Source organism: Antechinus flavipes, chromosome 2, assembly GCF_016432865.1.
Source record: "Antechinus flavipes isolate AdamAnt ecotype Samford, QLD, Australia chromosome 2, AdamAnt_v2, whole genome shotgun sequence".
NCBI lineage: Eukaryota > Metazoa > Chordata > Mammalia > Dasyuromorphia > Dasyuridae > Antechinus > Antechinus flavipes.
Window position 1 is genome coordinate 227,448,134 of NC_067399.1, and position 19,082 is coordinate 227,467,215.

Sequence of the window (19,082 nt, forward strand, 5' to 3'; positions counted from 1 at the left end):
AAGAAAGATTGGGCCAGAGTTGAGTATAATCTGACTCAAAAAAGCAAAACTATCTACAAAAAGATAAAAATAGTAATTGTGTTATACAAATGAGGTATGGCGGAAAAATAGAGGCATTAGAGGGGGAGGGAAGGTTCACAGTTCTGGAATGGATTAAATAGACAATACTATATATATATACCATGAAAAGTATAGCACCCTTCAAAATCTATTTTAAAAAGGGGGTGAAGTAGGAGGGGAAAAAAGCAGAAAGTGGGAGAAGAAGACAAAGGAGGGATCCCTGGGTGGGGGAAGGTTAAGTAGCAGCAAGGCAAATCAAGAAGCAGAATTAAAGCAGAAGAGTTAGCAGGGATTATTGTTGTTTGCTCTTCATTCTGGAAGAGAACCATGGCATCAGGGAGGTGATGTCATGACATAAGTGAAATGAATTTAAGTGAAGGAGGGCTGTGCAAAGTCACCTGCTCACTTTCTCCTCCAGAGCTTTCTGGGTTCAGTGGCCAGATAGAGATCAGCATGACTGGAGATGGTCCTGGATGCAGCTAAGATCTTTAACAAATCTCAGTTTGACTGAGGCTGCCCCCATTCAGTGATTGAGAGTAGCAATTGAGGCCAAGAATCTCCTTTCACTTAGTCCAAATATAAAAATCTGGGAGGGGAAGACCTTCAGAGTTTTGGCCAAAGCATAAACAATTGCTATTTACATTCAATCTAGCAAAGAAGAGATATATACAAATACCACAACAAGGATCAGAAATAGAAATTATTAAGAAAAAAAAGTACAGCTAGTAATCATTGATTTTAAACAAAGTCAAAATTAAAGATTCAATGGGAATAAAGTTTAAAAAGTGCTCAGCAAAGAAAAAAAAAGAGCAACCTACAAGGAAGCAAAGAAAAGATGGACACATGCAAATACAATTTCTTCTACTATTATATATTCTTTCTTGAAGTGGAAATTGGTATATATTTTGAATCCTTCCTGATGTTCTACTGGGTACATGACAATTTTGTTTTGTTTTGTGTTATTTTCCTTTTCTGTTTTCTTAATAAAATAAAATTTTAAAAACTAAAATAAAACTTATTTGGTTAATTAAGTTTAATATTTGAAAGAGATTTAGAAAATCATGATAGATTTCACTTCTTTCAGACAAGCACAAGAGCAACAACACAATAATAATGTATGGACTTTTATGTAGCGTAACATACATGAGAGAAGTAGGCAGCAGTGATATGCTATAAGTTCATTAGCAGCTATACTCTTGACATCACTTTCTAAGGCCTTCCCCTATTTTCTTGAGAATTTATTTGCTAGATAGACATTATAGGAACCATTCAGTCAGAGTCAACGAACCCTCAAACGGAGCGTTTCTCACCTGGGACTTAGAAGCTTTCTGTAAGCAATCCAAATTGCTACAAGACTCCACTACATTATTCTCAAATCTCCTCCTACCTGCTGGCCACCATACCTCATAATGATAGTCCAGCACAGCTTATCTGCAAGCAATTTAACTTTTTTTTTTTAGTACTGACTTGACTTACTATTCCTAGCTTTTCCGTTACAGTGGACAAAAGTGCAAATACAAAATGTGTCCCAAGGAAAGGTGGTGTTGCTTTTGAAGGACAGACTTGCAGCCTTGTATTAAAACTGTGACGTTGCCCTCAGGTTTGTAATATTCAAGTTGTATGGCATAGTGGATAGAACATTAAACTTGAAGTCAAGAAGATCTGTCTTCAGATCTTGTCACTTATTATCGGTGTGATGGTAAACAAGTTGTTTAACCACTCAGAGGCATGATTTGGTTTCTTCATTTGCAAAACGGCAATAATAATGCCTAGAGTACTTTTCTCATAAGATTGTTGTAAAGTTACAATGAGATAACAAATGTAAAATGCATTGCAAACTTTGTTGTTGTTCAATGTTGTCATGTCCAAATCTTCATGACCTTATTTAAAATTTTCTTGGCAAAGACACTGGAGTGGCTTGCCATTTCCTTCAGATAAGGAACTGGGGCCAACAAGGTTAAGTGACTTGTCCATGGTCACACAGATAGGAAGTGTTTGGGACTGGATTAGAACTCAGGAAGATGAATTCTCCTGACTTCAGGCTTCTTGCTTTATCCACTGAGCCATCTAGTTGTTCTCTTGCAAACTTTAAAGTGTTACAAAAATGTTATTCTTCTTGTTATTTTTGAAGATCAGCATGATCAAACATGTGTGTATTCCTACATGAGTTGTACTAGAAAGCGCAAAGGAAACCTTCCATAATAGTATGTTAACTGTCTTTGGTGTATTTTGTTATGGTTCCACAATTCAATTAATTAATTATTGAGATCCATTGATAGGCAATGTGATATATGTCCCGTTTACAGCACAATAGACTGTAAAATCCCAGAAGACACAGATCACTCCATTTAAATGTTGTTAGAAAGTTAATTATGTATCAGCTGAATACTCAGCAAGAAGAACAAAGTATCTATAATCATTCTTAATATCATTGATTCTATTAATATGATTCAATAATTATAATTGTTTTTTCTTCTTTTTCATATACATTATACAATTGTTCTATAATTTAACTCCTGATGTTGATTCTTGCATAGGGTAGGTAAACTAGAACATTAATGATTGAGTAGCTTCTGAAGCAGTTGTTGATCACTTTCAGTGCTCTCTACTCAATGAATTTGTTTCTTTTTTTTTTCTCTTTCTCTTTCCTCCTTTCTGTCATTATTACCTATTTATTTTTATTTTTCTCTACTCCACTTTCTCCCTTCATTCCTGCTAATAATGCTTTGGAACATCACTTAACTTTACTGGTGCTTATTTTAAATGAAATATTTGGCTAATCCACTCTAATAGGAATACAAAAATTATTACATACAACTTTCTCTTTTCTCATTTAAGATTGATTGTACCAAGCATCGTTGTGTAGATGAAAGTGAAGGACGTCTTTGGGCTGAAAGCAAAGGGTTCCTTTATTTTGAGACTTCAGCACAAACCGGAGAAGGAATCAATGAGATGTTCCAGGTAATTTAGTCGTATAAGGATTATGCCAGAATTATGTCATGTTTTAGTTTTAATTCTAAGAAACCAGCAAAGCAAAAGAAAATATATTTATTAAGAGAATGAGTGAGTCATTCATTGTTCCTAGAAAATAGGCCTCTTCATGATAGTTGGGAAATTTCTCTCTATTTACCTGTCTTTCAGTCTACTTATTATAGACTGATATGAATATCATGAATATCATATATATGAAATAAGACAAGAATTTTCCAAAAGTCTTCCTTTGACCCCTAACTGAACATTAGCAATTTACTGAGAAATTAAGAAAGGGTATCATCTGAGACCTTATCAATGACTATTGATAATCCTCTTCCCTCCTGAGTTATAAAAGATTAGTAAGGGCAATTTCTGAGGTCCCTGGGAGGTTGTTACCAAGTGTGTTGTTGAGAGCAAAGTATGAGTATATAGAGATGATGAAAAATTAGTGTGGTACTTAGAATGATTAGTGGCACAAATCAGAGGAAGAGTGAAAGGATAGTATACAGTGAATAAACTGAGGAAGCGGGCAGGAGAAATAGAGATGGAGAGCGTAGGTACTGTTTGGATGTGAATCCACAGGTATTTTAAGAGAGATAATGAGATATGGGTCCCTGAAAGTTTTGTCCTGACTCTGAAGTATGTTTCTTCAGAGGGTTGGGCTCCTCCCAACATCATCATAAACCTTGATTTGTAGGAGGAATGTAAGGAGAGCATTGGTTTAAGTTGGGCACAAAAGTAGGCAGTCTAGCTTGAGTGTTTAACTAGCTAAATTATTATTTTTTAAAATAACTTTATTGACAGAACCCATGCCAGGGTAATTTTTTACATCATTATCCCTTGCACTCACTTCTGTTCCGATTTTTCTCCTCCCTTTCTCCACCCCCTCCCCCAAATGGCAAGCAGTTCTATACATGTTAAATATGTCACAATATAGATACAATATATGTGTGCAGAACCGAACAGTTCTCTTGTTGCACAGGGAGAATTGGATTCAGAAGGTAGAAATAACCTGGGAAGAAAAACAAAAATGCAAGCAGTTTACATTCATTTCCTAGTGTTCTTTCTTTGGGTGTAGCTGCTTCTGTCCATCATTGATCAATTGAAACTGAGTTAGATCTTCTCTTTGTCGAAGAAATCCACTTCCATCAGAATCCATCCTCATACAGTATTGTTGCTGAAGTATATAATAATCTTCTGGTTCTGCTCATTTCACTTAGCATCAGTTCATGTAAGTCTCTCCAAGCCTCTCTGTATTTATCCTGCTGGTCATTTCTTACAGAACAATAATATTCCATAGCATTCATATACCACAATTTACCCAGCCATTCTCCAATTGATGGGCATCCATTCATTTTACAGCTTCTAGCCACTACAAACAGGGATGCCACAAACATTTTGGCACATGTTCCTTTCCCTTCTTTAGTATCTCTTTGGGGTATAAGCCCAGTTAGCTAGCTAAATCCCCTCCTAGAATAATTCCAACATCTGATTCCTGTGATGACAGAACTTTGTAAAATTCTATGACTGAGTGGTACAATTTGGAGTCCCTTTTAGTCTCTGAACAAGAAAAGAAAACTGTCTACATAAAGCTCAAGTAGATCCAGACTTATACCCTCAAAGTATAGGAATGAAAATGCATCCATGATGTATATTTTTCAGAGCCATCAATGATTTGCTAAAGGTTTACTTGTGTCAACCTTTTCCTTTGAGTGAGTGATTCTTAATAGGTTGGTAACTAAATGAATATCAATGAATATTGTTTTATTTTGTGTCTTTAAAAGTCCTGCCATATATCATAGTAAGATTATTCCAAATTAACTGGGCTGAAAAATGATTTCACAGTCAATATTCTTACCGAACAACTTTGAAACCCAGCATTAACAGGAAATAACCTACTTGCAGTGACTATAGATGTTTTGAAGTTCAGTGGTTCAAATTCACACTATTAATAAGGTCCTAGAACCTCCCATAACTCTTCTGTAACAATATAAATTTTGTACTTAAGATAGAAAAAATTCTCAGAAACTGATAAAAATCTCATGAGAGATGAGAAAAATCTCAGAAATATTGTTGAGAAAAGGAAGTAATCAATCTATATTTGTGTTCTTTCAGATAGTACATAAAGACATTGTTTAGTTTTTTTAGATTGTTAGTATCCCTAAATATAGAGCTGTTTTCAAAGCCACTCATGGGATGTTTGATATTTTTTGGTTTTTGTTTTTTTTCAGTAAAGGAGAGCAATAGCCTGTCAAGTGATGAATGGCTGAACAAATTGTGGCATATGAATGTAATAGAGTATTATTATGTCATAAAAAATTACAAAAGGGAAGAATGCATACAAATCTCGAAAGACATATATGAATTGATACAATGAAGTGAGCCAAAAAATTTTATAGTCACTACATAATTATAAAGAAATCAAAAGATTTAAAAACTCTGATCAGAGAATTGATGATAAAGCATCTTTCCTAACAGAGAGGTGATAGAAATCAGCACAGTATCAGATAAACATTTTCAAATATGGGTAACATATAAATTAGTTTTTTTTGCCAGTCTTTTTGTCACTAGAAAAGGGTTGGATTTTTTTTTTAATTATAGAGGGAATTTGGGAAGTGAATGAGTAATAATGATGTTTAAACAAAAAAAAAAAAAAGGAGTTGTTGAATTTTTTTAAAACTTGGAATAAAATAGATGGAAATTTGGAGAAAGACATAAACATTGTAGTTTTTCTGAAACAACACATTTAATTTGTCATATACTTTTAAAAAAGAGAACAAGCTGTTTGTTTATGGAAATGCTTAGTTTCATGTACAAACCTTTTTCTGTTATTTTTATATGAAAATATTTATGTTAAAATTATTTGTTATTTGATGTATGTCAAGCATAGGATAAAAAGAAGAAAAAAAATTTTTTTAAAAGGAAAAATAAGCCATGCAAATCATTAGCTTTTTCGTATATCGTCAACAAAACCCAGCAGGAAGAGAGAAATTTTATTCAAAATTACTATAAACCATGTACAACATATTGCCATCTAAATTAATTTGCTTGGTCAGTCTTTGGTCAGACCACAAAAATTCTTCTGATATACACAAAAAAAGGATTAAAAATTTCAAAGAAAATAATTTTAAAAAGTAGGAAGGAAGAAGGCCTCACAGTCCCACTTTTCAGTCCTTTAGACTCTACTTTCAACTGATTTCCACATCTACTACTCAGGATAGCAATCCTATGGAGAAAGGGCCTGCCATCTCTTCCACATATACACCAACAGCCAGTCAACTGCTGTGGACAAACAAAAAAAACCTAAAAGTCCAAAGAACAGCAGCACCTTTCAGACCACTGGCTCTACTCTAGTATGACTTCCATAACCATCATCCAAGAAGTAATCCCTGTGGGAAAAGGACTTACCTTGCCTGTCTCCACCTATACCAACTGCCATTCAATTGCCATGGAAGGGCAGGCAAGCTTAAGAGCTTTGAGAACAGTAGTATTTTCCATAATACCACCTCTCCTTCCAACCTTGCCACTAAATACAGCACATAGGAAAGCAGCCTCTGTGGAGAAGGGCCCAGCTACTCCCAATATCAAATGCTAACCAATAACTAGGAGCAGGGAAACAAACCTAAGAACCCCAGAAACATGAGTGCCCCACAAACTACCAGCTGTGCTTCTAGCCTGACCACCAAACAACTTTCAGAGCATTAGCCACTGTGAAAAAGGGGCCTGCTATTCCCACTACTACCTATACTAGCTGTCAACTAACAATCAGTGAGAAGCAAGTGGGCCCAAGAGTCCTGGGGACAGCAGCACCCTCCAGACTACCAGCTCTTTTTCCAGCCTGGCTACCATAGAAGTCCTCTAGGGGAGTAACGCCTATGGAGAAGGAGCCTGCTATCACCTCTGCCAACTGCCTGCTAATTTTTAATGAAAGGAGATAAGCCTAAAAGGGAAATCCAATTTCCCCTCTCCCTCTGTGTTATTGAACCAGCTTCTGGATTACCCCAGTAGTCATTCTTTTGGGATAAATAGCCCTTATGAGGAAGTAGCCTGGCAACTAACTCTTTTTGCAATTGTGCTTCCTCAGCAACCACAGTTATTGAAGATCCAGAAAAGAAAGTTCTTAGTGTTAGAAGTCCTAGGTTCTGTGAAATGTTTCAGTGTTAGAAAACTGACATGTTTTATTAAAGAATATGATACAAAAATAATGCATTAGCATGTACACTGCTACTATACCCTAAGAACCTCTGGGTTTTTTATTTGACTTATACCTGCAAATTCCTGCATTGTTGTTTATCTCCATTAGAGTGTGAGCTCACTGGGGACAAAGGTGGGGGGAGAGGTGTAAGTTATTTTTCTCTTTGTATCCCCAGTGCCTACCACAATATTTTGCACATAGAAAGTAATTCAATACTTTTTCATTCGTTGTTGGTAACTCCCTGCTCATCCAAGTATTCTGATTAGCCATATTGGGGATGTCATGGGAGGTCCAGAAGAGGCAGGATGCTGCATCCCAAGCCATTGCCAGTTGTTCCTGACTTTTTGTCTTGCCACTGGACTTCCAGGACTGTAGAGGGGAGAGGGAGACTTATGACTTTGCACAGCTCTACCTCCCTTTAATCGAATTCATGTACTAGGCAAGATGTCATCCTGTGATGTCACTGGTCCTCTTCGTGAATGAAGAAGCAACAGTGGCAGAAGAGCTAGGTCCACAACCATTTAGAAGAGAAAAATGAGTCTAAGGGTCAGGAGGAAGAAGAGAACCTGATCCTCTCCTTTTGAGGATAGCAGAGAAAGAAAAAAGGGATGATGATATTGGCAGAAAAGTTGGGGAGAAGAGCTCCCTAAATCACCCTTTTCTGCTGGTGAACTGGGCTGAATAAGGGGGCCTCCACTGTTTGTACTTCTGAACTGGACACTTATTTAACACCTTTAACACCTTCATTTGTAACTTGTAAAGATAATTGAGTTTTAACAAGTTTCATTGGCATAATAAATTAGTGCCAAGTCCACTGTTCCTAAAATCACTTCTATAATGCTTTGTTTACAGATGTTTTATTCTGCCATAGTTGATTTTTGTGAAAATGGAGGGAAACGTCCTATACCAAATATCAGCATAAGTTTCACCAAAGAACAAGCTGATAACATTCGCAGGATTCGAAACAGCAAAGATAGCTGGGATATGTTGGGAGTCAAACCTGGAGCCACAAGGTAAAAATATTTCAAGGATTCATGGTGTTGGGTACCATCCTAGGACTCCTGGTCAGTTCAATAGATGGGTTTTAATGAACCAGTGATTTCATTGGTGTAGGAAATTTGACCAGTGCAGACTAAGATTCTTTAGCTTAGAATCTTAAAGAGTTACCGAAGCTTCAGTCTGCAATTTGCTCCCCTGGTTCACACAGATCAGCAGAAGTGAAATTTGAGCCCAGGATTTCTTTGTCTGAAGTTTGCTCTCCATTCAGTCTGCCACAGTGAGTGCCTCAGTATTAATTATGAGTCAGATTTATAGGAGAATCCTAATTATATAGTAAGCACAAGATTTAAGTTAGAAGGGATATGAGAGGCCATCTAGTCCAATCCATATCTAACTACCATTCCCCCACATGTGGTTGTCCAGCCTCTGTCCATATTTCAATTGAGAGAAATTGAAAAAACCCATTCTTTCCCAAGGAAGCTGATTCCAGTTCATAGTGAAGAAATGTTGTTTTCAGTTGGCAAAGATATTAGAGTGGTCTGCCATTTTTCATTCTAGCTCATTTTACAGATGAGCAAAGTGGGGCAAACCGAGGTTAAGTGACTTGCTCATGATTACACAGCTACTCAGTGTCTGAGGTCAGATTTAAACTCAAGAATCCAGTCTCCTCAACTGTAGTCCCAGTACTCTATCTACTGTACCACTGAGTTGCCTTGAAGAATTTTGTTTTGTTTTGTTTTGTTTTGTTTTTTACATCAATATTAACTACATCTTCCTTTCTACAACTTAGAGCCTTTGTTTCTAGTTCCAGAGCTGAGAAGAAAAAAGATCACTCTTCTCCATGGTGGTTTTTAAGATACTAGAATAGCAATATTCTCTTGACTCCTACATCTTCCAGACAAAACCTCCTTAATTCTATCAGTTCATCCCCTTATGGCATGTCTGTGCTCGTTGCCTTCATTTCTTCTCTTTTCATTTTTTTGTCATCTAATTTTTGATCTCATTACTCAGAAGAAATTTCTCTCCAAAGTTACTATTACTATCTTAATTACCCATTCTCTTGGTTTTTTCTCAGTTCTTATCTTCATGGTCTCTGTGCAACATTTGTCACTGTTGATTTCGCTTTCTTTCTGGATACTCTTTTGGTTTTATGACACTGCCCTTTTAATTCTCCTACCTGCCTTTGAGCACCTTCTTGTCACAAAACCTGCTAATGCATGTTTAGGTATTACTCATTTCTCTTTATTTAGCTGTAACTCTCTATAATAGATGTCCAGATGTCAGACTTCTCACTATCAAACTTTGCTTAGGACCAGGACTCAGATATCAGGCCCATGCAGGAGCCTAGTTAATATTCCAATTTCAAGGTATTCCCAGGGGATGCATAATAGATGGCCATTGGGCAGTGGGATGAAAGAATTGGTGTCAAATATGAATTCATTTAGGTCCCTGAAATCTCTATCTCTAATTATTACTGATCCAATTGTCTAACCTGGTTTACCTGCAGGTCCATTATCTTCTTTCTTGGTGTTTGTAGAAGGAACAGATGGACATTATTTCTCTTCCCCATCTCCCTATTTCTGTCATCATAAGACCCTAGAAGTAGAAATCCCATAATTATAGATTTGTCTAGTATTTCATCCAACTTCTGCAGAGAAAATTCTCCTTTACCCTTGCCTACATCCCTGTGATTCAGGATCAATACCTACCAAGTTGGAAACTCCCTTTTTTCAGCAAGCTCTCCTTCTGTGTAGTTCATTCTATCTAGGTCTTTGTTGCAGTCAGCTAGCTAGCATTTGTTAAGTGCCTACTTTGTGCCAGGTAGTGTGCTATGTACTCCGAATAGTGTTTCTCCTAGAGTCAGAGAGCCTGTGTTCTGCCTGCCTCTGCTATATACCACCTATGTGACCCTGAGCATGTTAATTGATCTTTCCAGATCTCTTTTTCCAGGGATAGAAAATGAAGAGGTTGGATTAAATTAGCTGTTAGGTTCTTTTTGGTTCTTAATTTGTGATCCTGTGATCTACCAATCTTCAAGCCATTCTCCATCATTATTTTAGTACCTTGGTAACAGCCTTCTTCTATGCCCAAGCTTTTTCCTCAAATGTGGATACTTCAGTATACATGTATGTTGGTGTTTTCTCATAACTTTTGACTTCCTAATTCATCTGCTTCCTCAGCTTTCTTGTCATATCTTCTCTTTATCTCAGCCTTCCACAGGGATAGTCATACCATAAATTTACAGAACAGTAGAACTGTTTTACCTCCCCAATATTGAAGTCTGAAATTTGTATTTCTAGTTATAGCCTCCTAACCTTTCATCTCTATTTTTACCTTACTCTGCCTAAACCTAATCTTCATTGACCTCTTGCTCTTTCACTTTGTCCTGGTCTCCTATCAATCTGACTTTCCTTTACTCTTTTCAAGTACTTGACCCTGTAGTTGACTAGTTCGATTATTCAGAGGTTTCTACCCTTAAATCTTTTACTCCCTTGTCCTTATGCTACTTATACCTTACTAAAACTGAACTCTGGGTTGTCTTCATTAACTGCTTCTCATTGTTGACTTGTGTACTGCTCATTGTCATTGGAAAATGTCACAAACTGCCACAGAATTATGTGATCCAATCTCAAATGCTACACAGCAATTCTTTTTCCTACCCTATTCATATTTCATAGGAATATGCTCCTTGAAGTAGCTATTTCAATTCTTCTCTTCAGTCTCATGCTCTCTATTATACCCTTCTCCTGGTATTCTTAGCTGGACTTTACCATTTACTTATTGAGAAAATTGAGCTCCATTTTCTTCCTGACGCTGTATATCAGCATCTCTCTACATAGTGCTTCCGTCTATTTTGCTATAGTCTCTGAAGAGGAGAACCTTCTCTTGCCAAGGAGATCCTTCTATTTTATTCTCTTAATCCCATCTCCTCATATTTTCTATCTTGCTTCCAACTCTGCCATTCAATGGCAACTATCTCTATACACCAACACAATAATTTATTAGCAGTTAATTTTTTTTTCCTCAGGCTAAGTTTATTGCTACATTTGACACTGTTAACCACTTCCTGCTCCTGGATATTTTTTCCTCCCTTTACTTCCATGACACCTTTGTCTTGTGTCTTCTTATTCATCTGACTTCTGAGTTTCCTTTCTCAGCCAGTTGATCCCGAGTACTACTGTAAATGATGTTGATGGGTTACATTTAGGCTGACCTGAAAGTGGTTTCTATTGAGAACTAAATAGAACTATTTAGTCTTCTGGGTCACAGGTCCAAACTGTAGTGGGTGACCAATGATCATTTAAAACAGGTCTCTGGACTTGTTCAGATCTCTGGACCAAGAGCAAGTCCATAAAGTTAGTAGAAGTTTCCAGAGTTCACCAAAGCTTAGACTCTCTGGTTCAAAATCAGCAATAAAAAAATAGATAGACTATGAAACAGACTCTAGGGCTATAGAAAAAGTTATAATGGCACGTAGATTAGTTCATGTGTCATCCCCTACCAGGATAGATTTCCATATAACAAAGCTATGCTGGCCTTGATACCCTTAAGTATATCCTTTACCCCAGTTTTCTCATGACAATATAAAACTTGATGTCAAATATTATCAAATAAGTATAGACAACACATTTATTAGTATGTACATCCGCCTGGACTAATTCATTCATTACATAAGAGCATAGCCAAGAATTTTCAAAAACTAATCTACCAGATTATAAGTGTTCTATCGGGAATGGAAGGAGGTTCCTTGTCCTTACCAGAGATGGCACATAATAATAATAAAAGCAATAATACCTAGCATTTATATAGTACTTTAAGGTGTAAGAAACACTTTATATACATTAACTTGTTTTGCATATCATCTTGTGAGCAATTTTCATTCTTAGAGGAATGTCAGAAATCCCTTCCAGTTCCTGAAAGAAACCTTTACCCATACCGTTGTTCAGCAAGGAGCTATTTTCAATAAGGTAGGACAGTCTGTCTCACTGTGCACAATATGCCTAAGGCCACTGTGACTGAGACTGTAGAGTGTCCTTGGTCGGGAAGGGCCTTGAACACTTTGAACTGAACCTAGGACCTGTTCAGTCCTGTTTATCCTGCTGACAAAGAGAAAACTCCAATGTATGCTGTGCTCTCCTGTAGGAGTTCTTCTTTGTGTTATGCTTTAATATTTACAAAGTACTTACCTCATAACTGTCCCCTGTGTGAGATGATTTTCCCCATTTTACAGAGGGGGAAACCAAGATTCAGAGATTAAGTGACTTGCTTATGGTCATACCCAGCTAACAAATGGTAAAAGTATCTGAATCTAAGTCTTTTCTGAGTCTAATATACTCTTTACTAGACTGCACTGTGAAAATGTGCTGACAAGTAGGCAAACATCAGCATGAGAAAAGGGCAGATGAAGGATGTTCTGAGTTGGGGGGAGAGGAAGTAAGAACCAGAAGACTGGACCAAGTTAGTATCAATATGTTTTCAGATCATCAAAATCTAAGAGGTTAGGCGAAATTAGGTCAGTTACCTTAATGCAGAGAATGCTGCATTTGTCTGGCCCACTCTGTCTTTTCATCCTTAGTACTTTGATGGTTGTTGCTGGAATCCTTCGTTCCCTGTGGGCCCAGGTAGTTCAGAGCAGAATCTACTCTGTCTTCATCTCGCAGTTGCAGTTGTCAGACTCTGGGTTCAGCCCTTCACTGCAGCATGTGGCTTAATCTCCCACAAACAAAGACCTGTGTACAGAGAATAAAGTCAGGCATTAGAAATGTGCTTAGTTGTACAGAATCCTTTTCAGAAAAGTTTCTCACTATGCAATCCTGCATGTTGTACCATGAGTTGCAGTCTACTTTGCCCATCCCTAGTTCTGTCTCTGCAGAGCAACATTAGTTCTCATTGTTTCCAACAATGTTGAACCTGTAGGACCTAGCCCATATTCTATTCATTCTGTCATCTATACATTTGTACTTGCTGTTAACCCAAGTAAAATGCAAAATCCTCATTTTGCTAATCTATAAACTTCCCTTTCTTCAGAAACCTGTTCCATGAAACCTTTCCTGATCAATTCCCACTCTAATTATTTAATCATGTACTTTTAGAAATACTACCTCTCTTATTTTGTTTTTGTGAACTAATGCCCAAGAAGATTAAGTATGTCTCCCAGAGTCACAAATAGAGTTTGTGGCCAATCCAGGTCTTAAACAAAAATCTTCTTACTCCTAGTTCATTGTTCTTTTTGCTACCCTATTCTGCCTTGCCCTGCATCCCAATTAATATAAAATTGTTGTTACTATGTGTTGCCTATTTTGGTCTTTTCAATTATTTCACTTAAATTACATAATTTCAATTATTTAAATTAAATAACATAACTGAAAGAAATATTATTAGAAATCAAAATAAAATGGTTAAAGGCTAACCATGTTGTTAATAATAAATATCTTCTTTTTCTTTAGGGATGAGGTGAACAAAGCTTATCGGAAACTTGCAGTACTTCTCCACCCAGACAAGTGTATGGCTCCAGGGAGTGAAGATGCCTTCAAGGCAGTTGTGAATGCCCGGACAGCCCTCCTAAAAAACATCAAATAACCTAGAATGCTGCAGGAAACAGACAAGTACTTATCTCCACTAGATAATTCCATTTTCCAGAGAGAAAAAGAATTGAGACCTCACCCAGGATTGTTGCTCTGTGCATTTGTGTATACACAATTTCAGATTCTTATCACTATTTTTTTGGAAATTTTTGAAGAAAAAAAATTTGTTGTTTTCAGATGTGAAGAGCTGTGATTCATATCATTCATTTTTTTATTTGCCCATTTTTACAGTCTGATAACTCTCTTCTCTTTATTTATAAACATGGTGGTAGTATCATTTCATAGATACTTCATTCAGGTGAGGCCATACGGCTTCCATGGGGTGAGAGTCACCTCTCAATTATATTTTACTTTGGTTCATCACTTGAGTGATAAATCAAGAATGAAAGCAGGGAATAGAACATTCTCCCATAATATGACATCATGAAAGAATTTATTTGTTTTTACTCTCAAAATGAAAGGAGAATGTTTAGGAATTTGGAGTGGCATGGCATGTTAATCGCCACTTTAGAATTAATGAACTCATTCTATCTCTTTGACTTCAGTGAAATGGGCTGAATTGCTCTAAATTAAACTCCTTCTCATGAGCCGACACTCATCAATATCTCCTGAAGGATATAGTTCAATATCTTACACCAGGAGAGTAAATCCTAGTCTCTCAGGACAGGTTGAAGTTCTCTTCACAAATGGATGGAAATGGAAATGATTCTTCCTCTACCACTCCCCTCCTCTTCCCAAGACAACTCTCCTTTTCTTTCCTCTTCACCTACCACCCTGATTCTTTCTCTCTTCCCTATACTTTTAGTTAATATATTCTCCATCCTCTAGTTTAGACATGCTACCTAAACTAATCAGTCTGAAAGATCTAGTAGGGAATATCGGAATGGTAATGGAAAAAAGATTCTGTTGGAAGAGAAGAGGAAAGTGCTTTCTGACACTTTTTTTCTTGGACTCCCAAGTTTTTATATAGCAATATTTATTCAAAAACAATAAACATTAATTTTACCTAGAGGAAAACCATCATGTTTACCACCATAGCATCCCTTCTCATCACGCAAAAGTCTCATGGCTACAAACTAATAAAGATCTTCAAATGTAATTTTATGTAAGACATCTGACTACTTTTTGAGTATGCCTCATATTCTTTGGCTGCTAAAAAAAAAAAAAGGTTTAACTGGCCTTTGAGGTCTATAGACACATTTATTATACAAAAAGCTTGAATAGTTGGACCTTTAGACTTGGCAAGAGCTTACTTTACAGCCTACGGGGAAAGACAGACCAAATTGTCAGAGCCTAGTGGTATTATATGTCTTAAAGCTGCCATATTTTCATGCTGCTAGAATCAGGCTACATTTTGCTCTGGTTTTAGTTAACTCAAAGTTCATTATTTCCAATCTTTGCTGTCATTATGTAGTGATGCTTTAAAGATTATTTTTGCTTCCCCTTCCCCCCCACAATTATGGGTCTGATATGATTGGATATGTTTTCAGGTAAGTAGGGTTTATTACAGGGTCCTCAGTCCCAGTTTGAGGGTCTCAGCACTTTTTAAATAACTTGCTTGTGTGAGGTTTTCCTTTGGCTCTACTAGTCTCAGATCACTGAACTACACAGATTAGTTGCCTACATAGTATACCTGTATAACAAGTCCTTAGCCAAATTAGAGTCCTCATGGGCTTGGCATGTGCTTTATGTGTCTTTATCATATTTAAATAAATATAGTGTTGGAATTTGTAAAAAGATCAGCTGAATAAGGGAGTCTTCTCATACCATCATTAGCCAATTGCCATGTACATAGAGCATCCTGAATTCTTTGGCACAATATAAAGGGCAAAATTACTACCCATTTTTGGTATCATAATAGGTGGATTGCTTTAGCCCAGCTTCAGTGCATGAGTGGTTAATATGGCAAGTAGAATTCCAGTGAGCATCTCAGCTGTTATCTTTTTAATGCAAATATGGTTCATTGAGATTTAAAGCTCACTCTTGATCCATAGGTCTTATAAGTCTATGATTTCCAGAATTAGCAACTTCAGAAATATAGCTGCTATACTAACATTCTGGGTCCTTTATGTTTTGGAGAAGTTTTTGTTTTGTTTAGTTTTTAAGCTCAGGATCCTGGCAGTTACTACTATGATCCTTGAGCAGGATTTGAAGGTACAAGAGAGCATGTTTTACTAGGAAATTATAGTTTGGCAAGTACTGGCTTTTAAACCATATTTCTGTTAAGAAAACCTGCAGATCTCAAAGTATAAATCTAACAACCTCCTGCTGAAAATATGTATACATTAGTTCAACCTTGTAAGAGTTCTTGAGCCAGTTGGGTTTCTTTCAGAGGACTTAATGTCTTTCATAGAGGATAAGGATAAAAATAATAGTTTAATGCAATTCTTATTGGAAAACAAATCATTCTTTAGGATATAACATTTTAGCAGTTGTTTACAAAGCTCAAGCATTAATTTAACGACATACCTAAATACCTTAACATTTATATTCTTTTTGACTTGCTATTCAGACTGTAATTCTATTTTTTCCATTTTAGTACCATTGTCAAACTTGTCAAGCAGAGTATATATATATATATATCTATATATAAATAAATATATCATATGTTGAACTTTCAGCCAGATAGGATCCAGCAAGATGCCTTTCATTACCAATTTTCTGAAAAGGAAAAATAGAGGAATTTGAAAGCATAGGTCATAGAAATTTTTTTTAATTAAAGCTTTTTATAGGTCATAGAAATTTAAAGTTTTGTTTTGAAACAATTTAGAGATGCTCACTTTAGATATGAAAAGAAGTCATGTTTCTGATGTTTTATGAATCATATTGTTTCCAGCAAACCAAACTGCAGTTTCAAGCCATGCAAATAAAGGCCATATTGATAAAAATTATTTCTTTTGGAAAATGGACATGTTCCAATAAGTCATAGCATTTTCTGTGATGACACCCTTCTGGTATTGTTCCCTCTTAAAATGTGAATGTCATGCATAACCTTGTTTCAAATCTTTAGGTTGAGTATACCTATTTTTCTTTTTGTTGAAATGACTAAAAATGTTTAATTTAAAAGTGTTTATGTCTTGAATGAAACTGTTACTTGCCTTTAAGTTATGTATTTTTATAAGGTAAAGCCAAACTTCAAATACACTAGTTTTGTCTGTATTCTACATTTGTGTATAATGCAGTGTTATCTAATAAAATATACAATAGGTTAAATCATTGACTGCAACACTTGCCAGTTATACTTGTATGTTTGTATGTCCTTGGACAAAAAAAAAAAAAAAAGATGCCTCAATTTTTGCACTTGTAAGATGGGAGAATAATCATCACTGCTTTGCACCTGTTAGTTTCCTAATAAATGGTTGTTGAATGATTGGCTCCATTATGTTATTCTAAACTTATTAAAGTGCTTTGAGCTTTATCAAAAGGTGCAGTTTTCTATTTGGTTTTCTTAAGTTGGATAATATGTTGTCCACATTATATTGAACATACAGAGTAAAATAATCTAGTTAATTGATTCCTGGACAAAGAGAAGACTTCATATAAATGCAAAGACACTATAGGGAACTTAGAAGTTTATTACCAAAGCAGTGCAAAGTCGGTACTCAGAAAACTTAAAAATCTAAACCTTCAAATAAAAGAGGAAAAAAGGCTTCAAAATTTAGTATATGGAATGAATTTATTTTAATGATAGCCATCATAGCTTATTATGACATCATGAGTCATAAAAACATTGTGGAAGAAACCTGTGTACCTTAGGCTAGTATAATCCATGCCAAGCAGAGGGAATTAGTTAAGGTTATATACTTAATCCATTAAATTTAAGGGATTCAGCTATTTAAAAAAAAAAAAAACCAGCAGCATCCCTAAAGATTATATACTTATATAAAATTCATTTACCTATTACTTCTTAAACACACTGGAGGTTTTTTGCTTTCTAAATTTCTATTTTTAATATAGGAATTGATGTTTTGGTTTGCGATATTTTAAGAAATATATTGATTCCTTAAACTTTATGTTTAAGTAGTTTAGGAGACAACTTGAAGTTTATAGTTTTATAAACTGCTTATTTAGATTACTTTAATGCTATATTTCTAATAAAGCTTTATTTTCAAATGATTATTTTTCATGCGCTTAGAGGCTTTTTACTTTCTGTGCAAAATTTGGAAAAAATACTATTTTTTTCATTAGTCTTGTTTTATATGCTTGAAGTTGCCTTAAAAAATGTGAAATTTGTATTTATGAGTCTTCTTTCCAAATACTCGGACAATGAGATTGATGCTTTGGTTATTAGATTGAACATTTATGGTTGATAAAATATTGAAGCTTAAAAAGATATAACATGGAAAAAAATGTGTTGGTACCCTTGTACACATCTGAGTGAAAGTTCAGAGGAATAGATTCTTGAATTAATGCAGGATCATCCTTACTCTTGGTAATATTAATGTTCTTTTTAATTACATTGTATCTAACATAATTTTACATTTATTCTGTATCTTCTTACTCTGTATACACGTCTCCTCCATTAGAATGTAAAGTCCTAGAGAAAACAGATTTTTTTTTTTGTTCTTTTATCCCAGGCACTTGGCATAATATCAGGCACACTGTAGGCCCTTAATAAGTTACTGCTCTTTGATTTATTTAGCCAGAGAAATCATTTAACTTATTAAGTGAAAAATTCAGCCAACCCTACTTGCTGACTAAAGCAAATACATTTAATTTTTAAAATTTAAGATTTATGAACACGTGGCCTTGTGATTGTTAATATCAAGAGAATAATAAAACAAGATATTCTTATTAAAGGTGTTTGCCTTTGTTATAAAGAATATCCAGGGCAAAGTATAAATTAAAGAAAAATTTTCTAGATGGTAAAATCCTCCAGGTACTCCCATTAGTAGATGACATTGTATTGATCGATTTAAGCCTCAGAATACAATAGAATCATCTCTTTTAAGATTATTCAAAAAGGTTTGATCTCACCAACCACATGGGGAGGAAAAGTAATTGACTGAAAGGTGATTATTATCCGTGTTCTTTATGGTTAGATGGTCAATCCATAGAGATACTATATATGGATAGCAAATTGGACCCAGAACTGAATAGGAGGAAGAAAACAACTTTGGGAAATGGGACACCAATCTTTTCTCTTTAAAAATGCTATCTATGTTTTAAGGATGATGCATTCTTGAAGAATTAAAGTAGCAAGTCACCCTCAAGAAAAATGCTTGATGAGTATACTTTTGTTCTCATTTACTTATGGACAAAAGGGTATA

General features: G+C 35.6%; 1 protein-coding gene across 1 annotated transcript in view; it reads left to right on the forward strand.

Moving 5' to 3' along the window:
* Nucleotides 1-17,182, forward strand: part of DNAJC27 (DnaJ heat shock protein family (Hsp40) member C27) — a 54,789-nt gene extending 37,607 nt beyond the window's left edge. Inside the window, exons 5-7 of the mRNA XM_051976357.1 lie at nt 2,899-3,021; nt 8,081-8,241; nt 13,675-17,182. Of these exons, the coding sequence (XP_051832317.1) occupies nt 2,899-3,021; nt 8,081-8,241; nt 13,675-13,807 (417 nt within the window). The 3' untranslated portion in view covers nt 13,808-17,182. The remainder of the gene's footprint in view (nt 1-2,898; nt 3,022-8,080; nt 8,242-13,674) is intronic.
* The last annotated feature ends 1,900 nt before the right edge of the window (nt 17,183-19,082 follow it).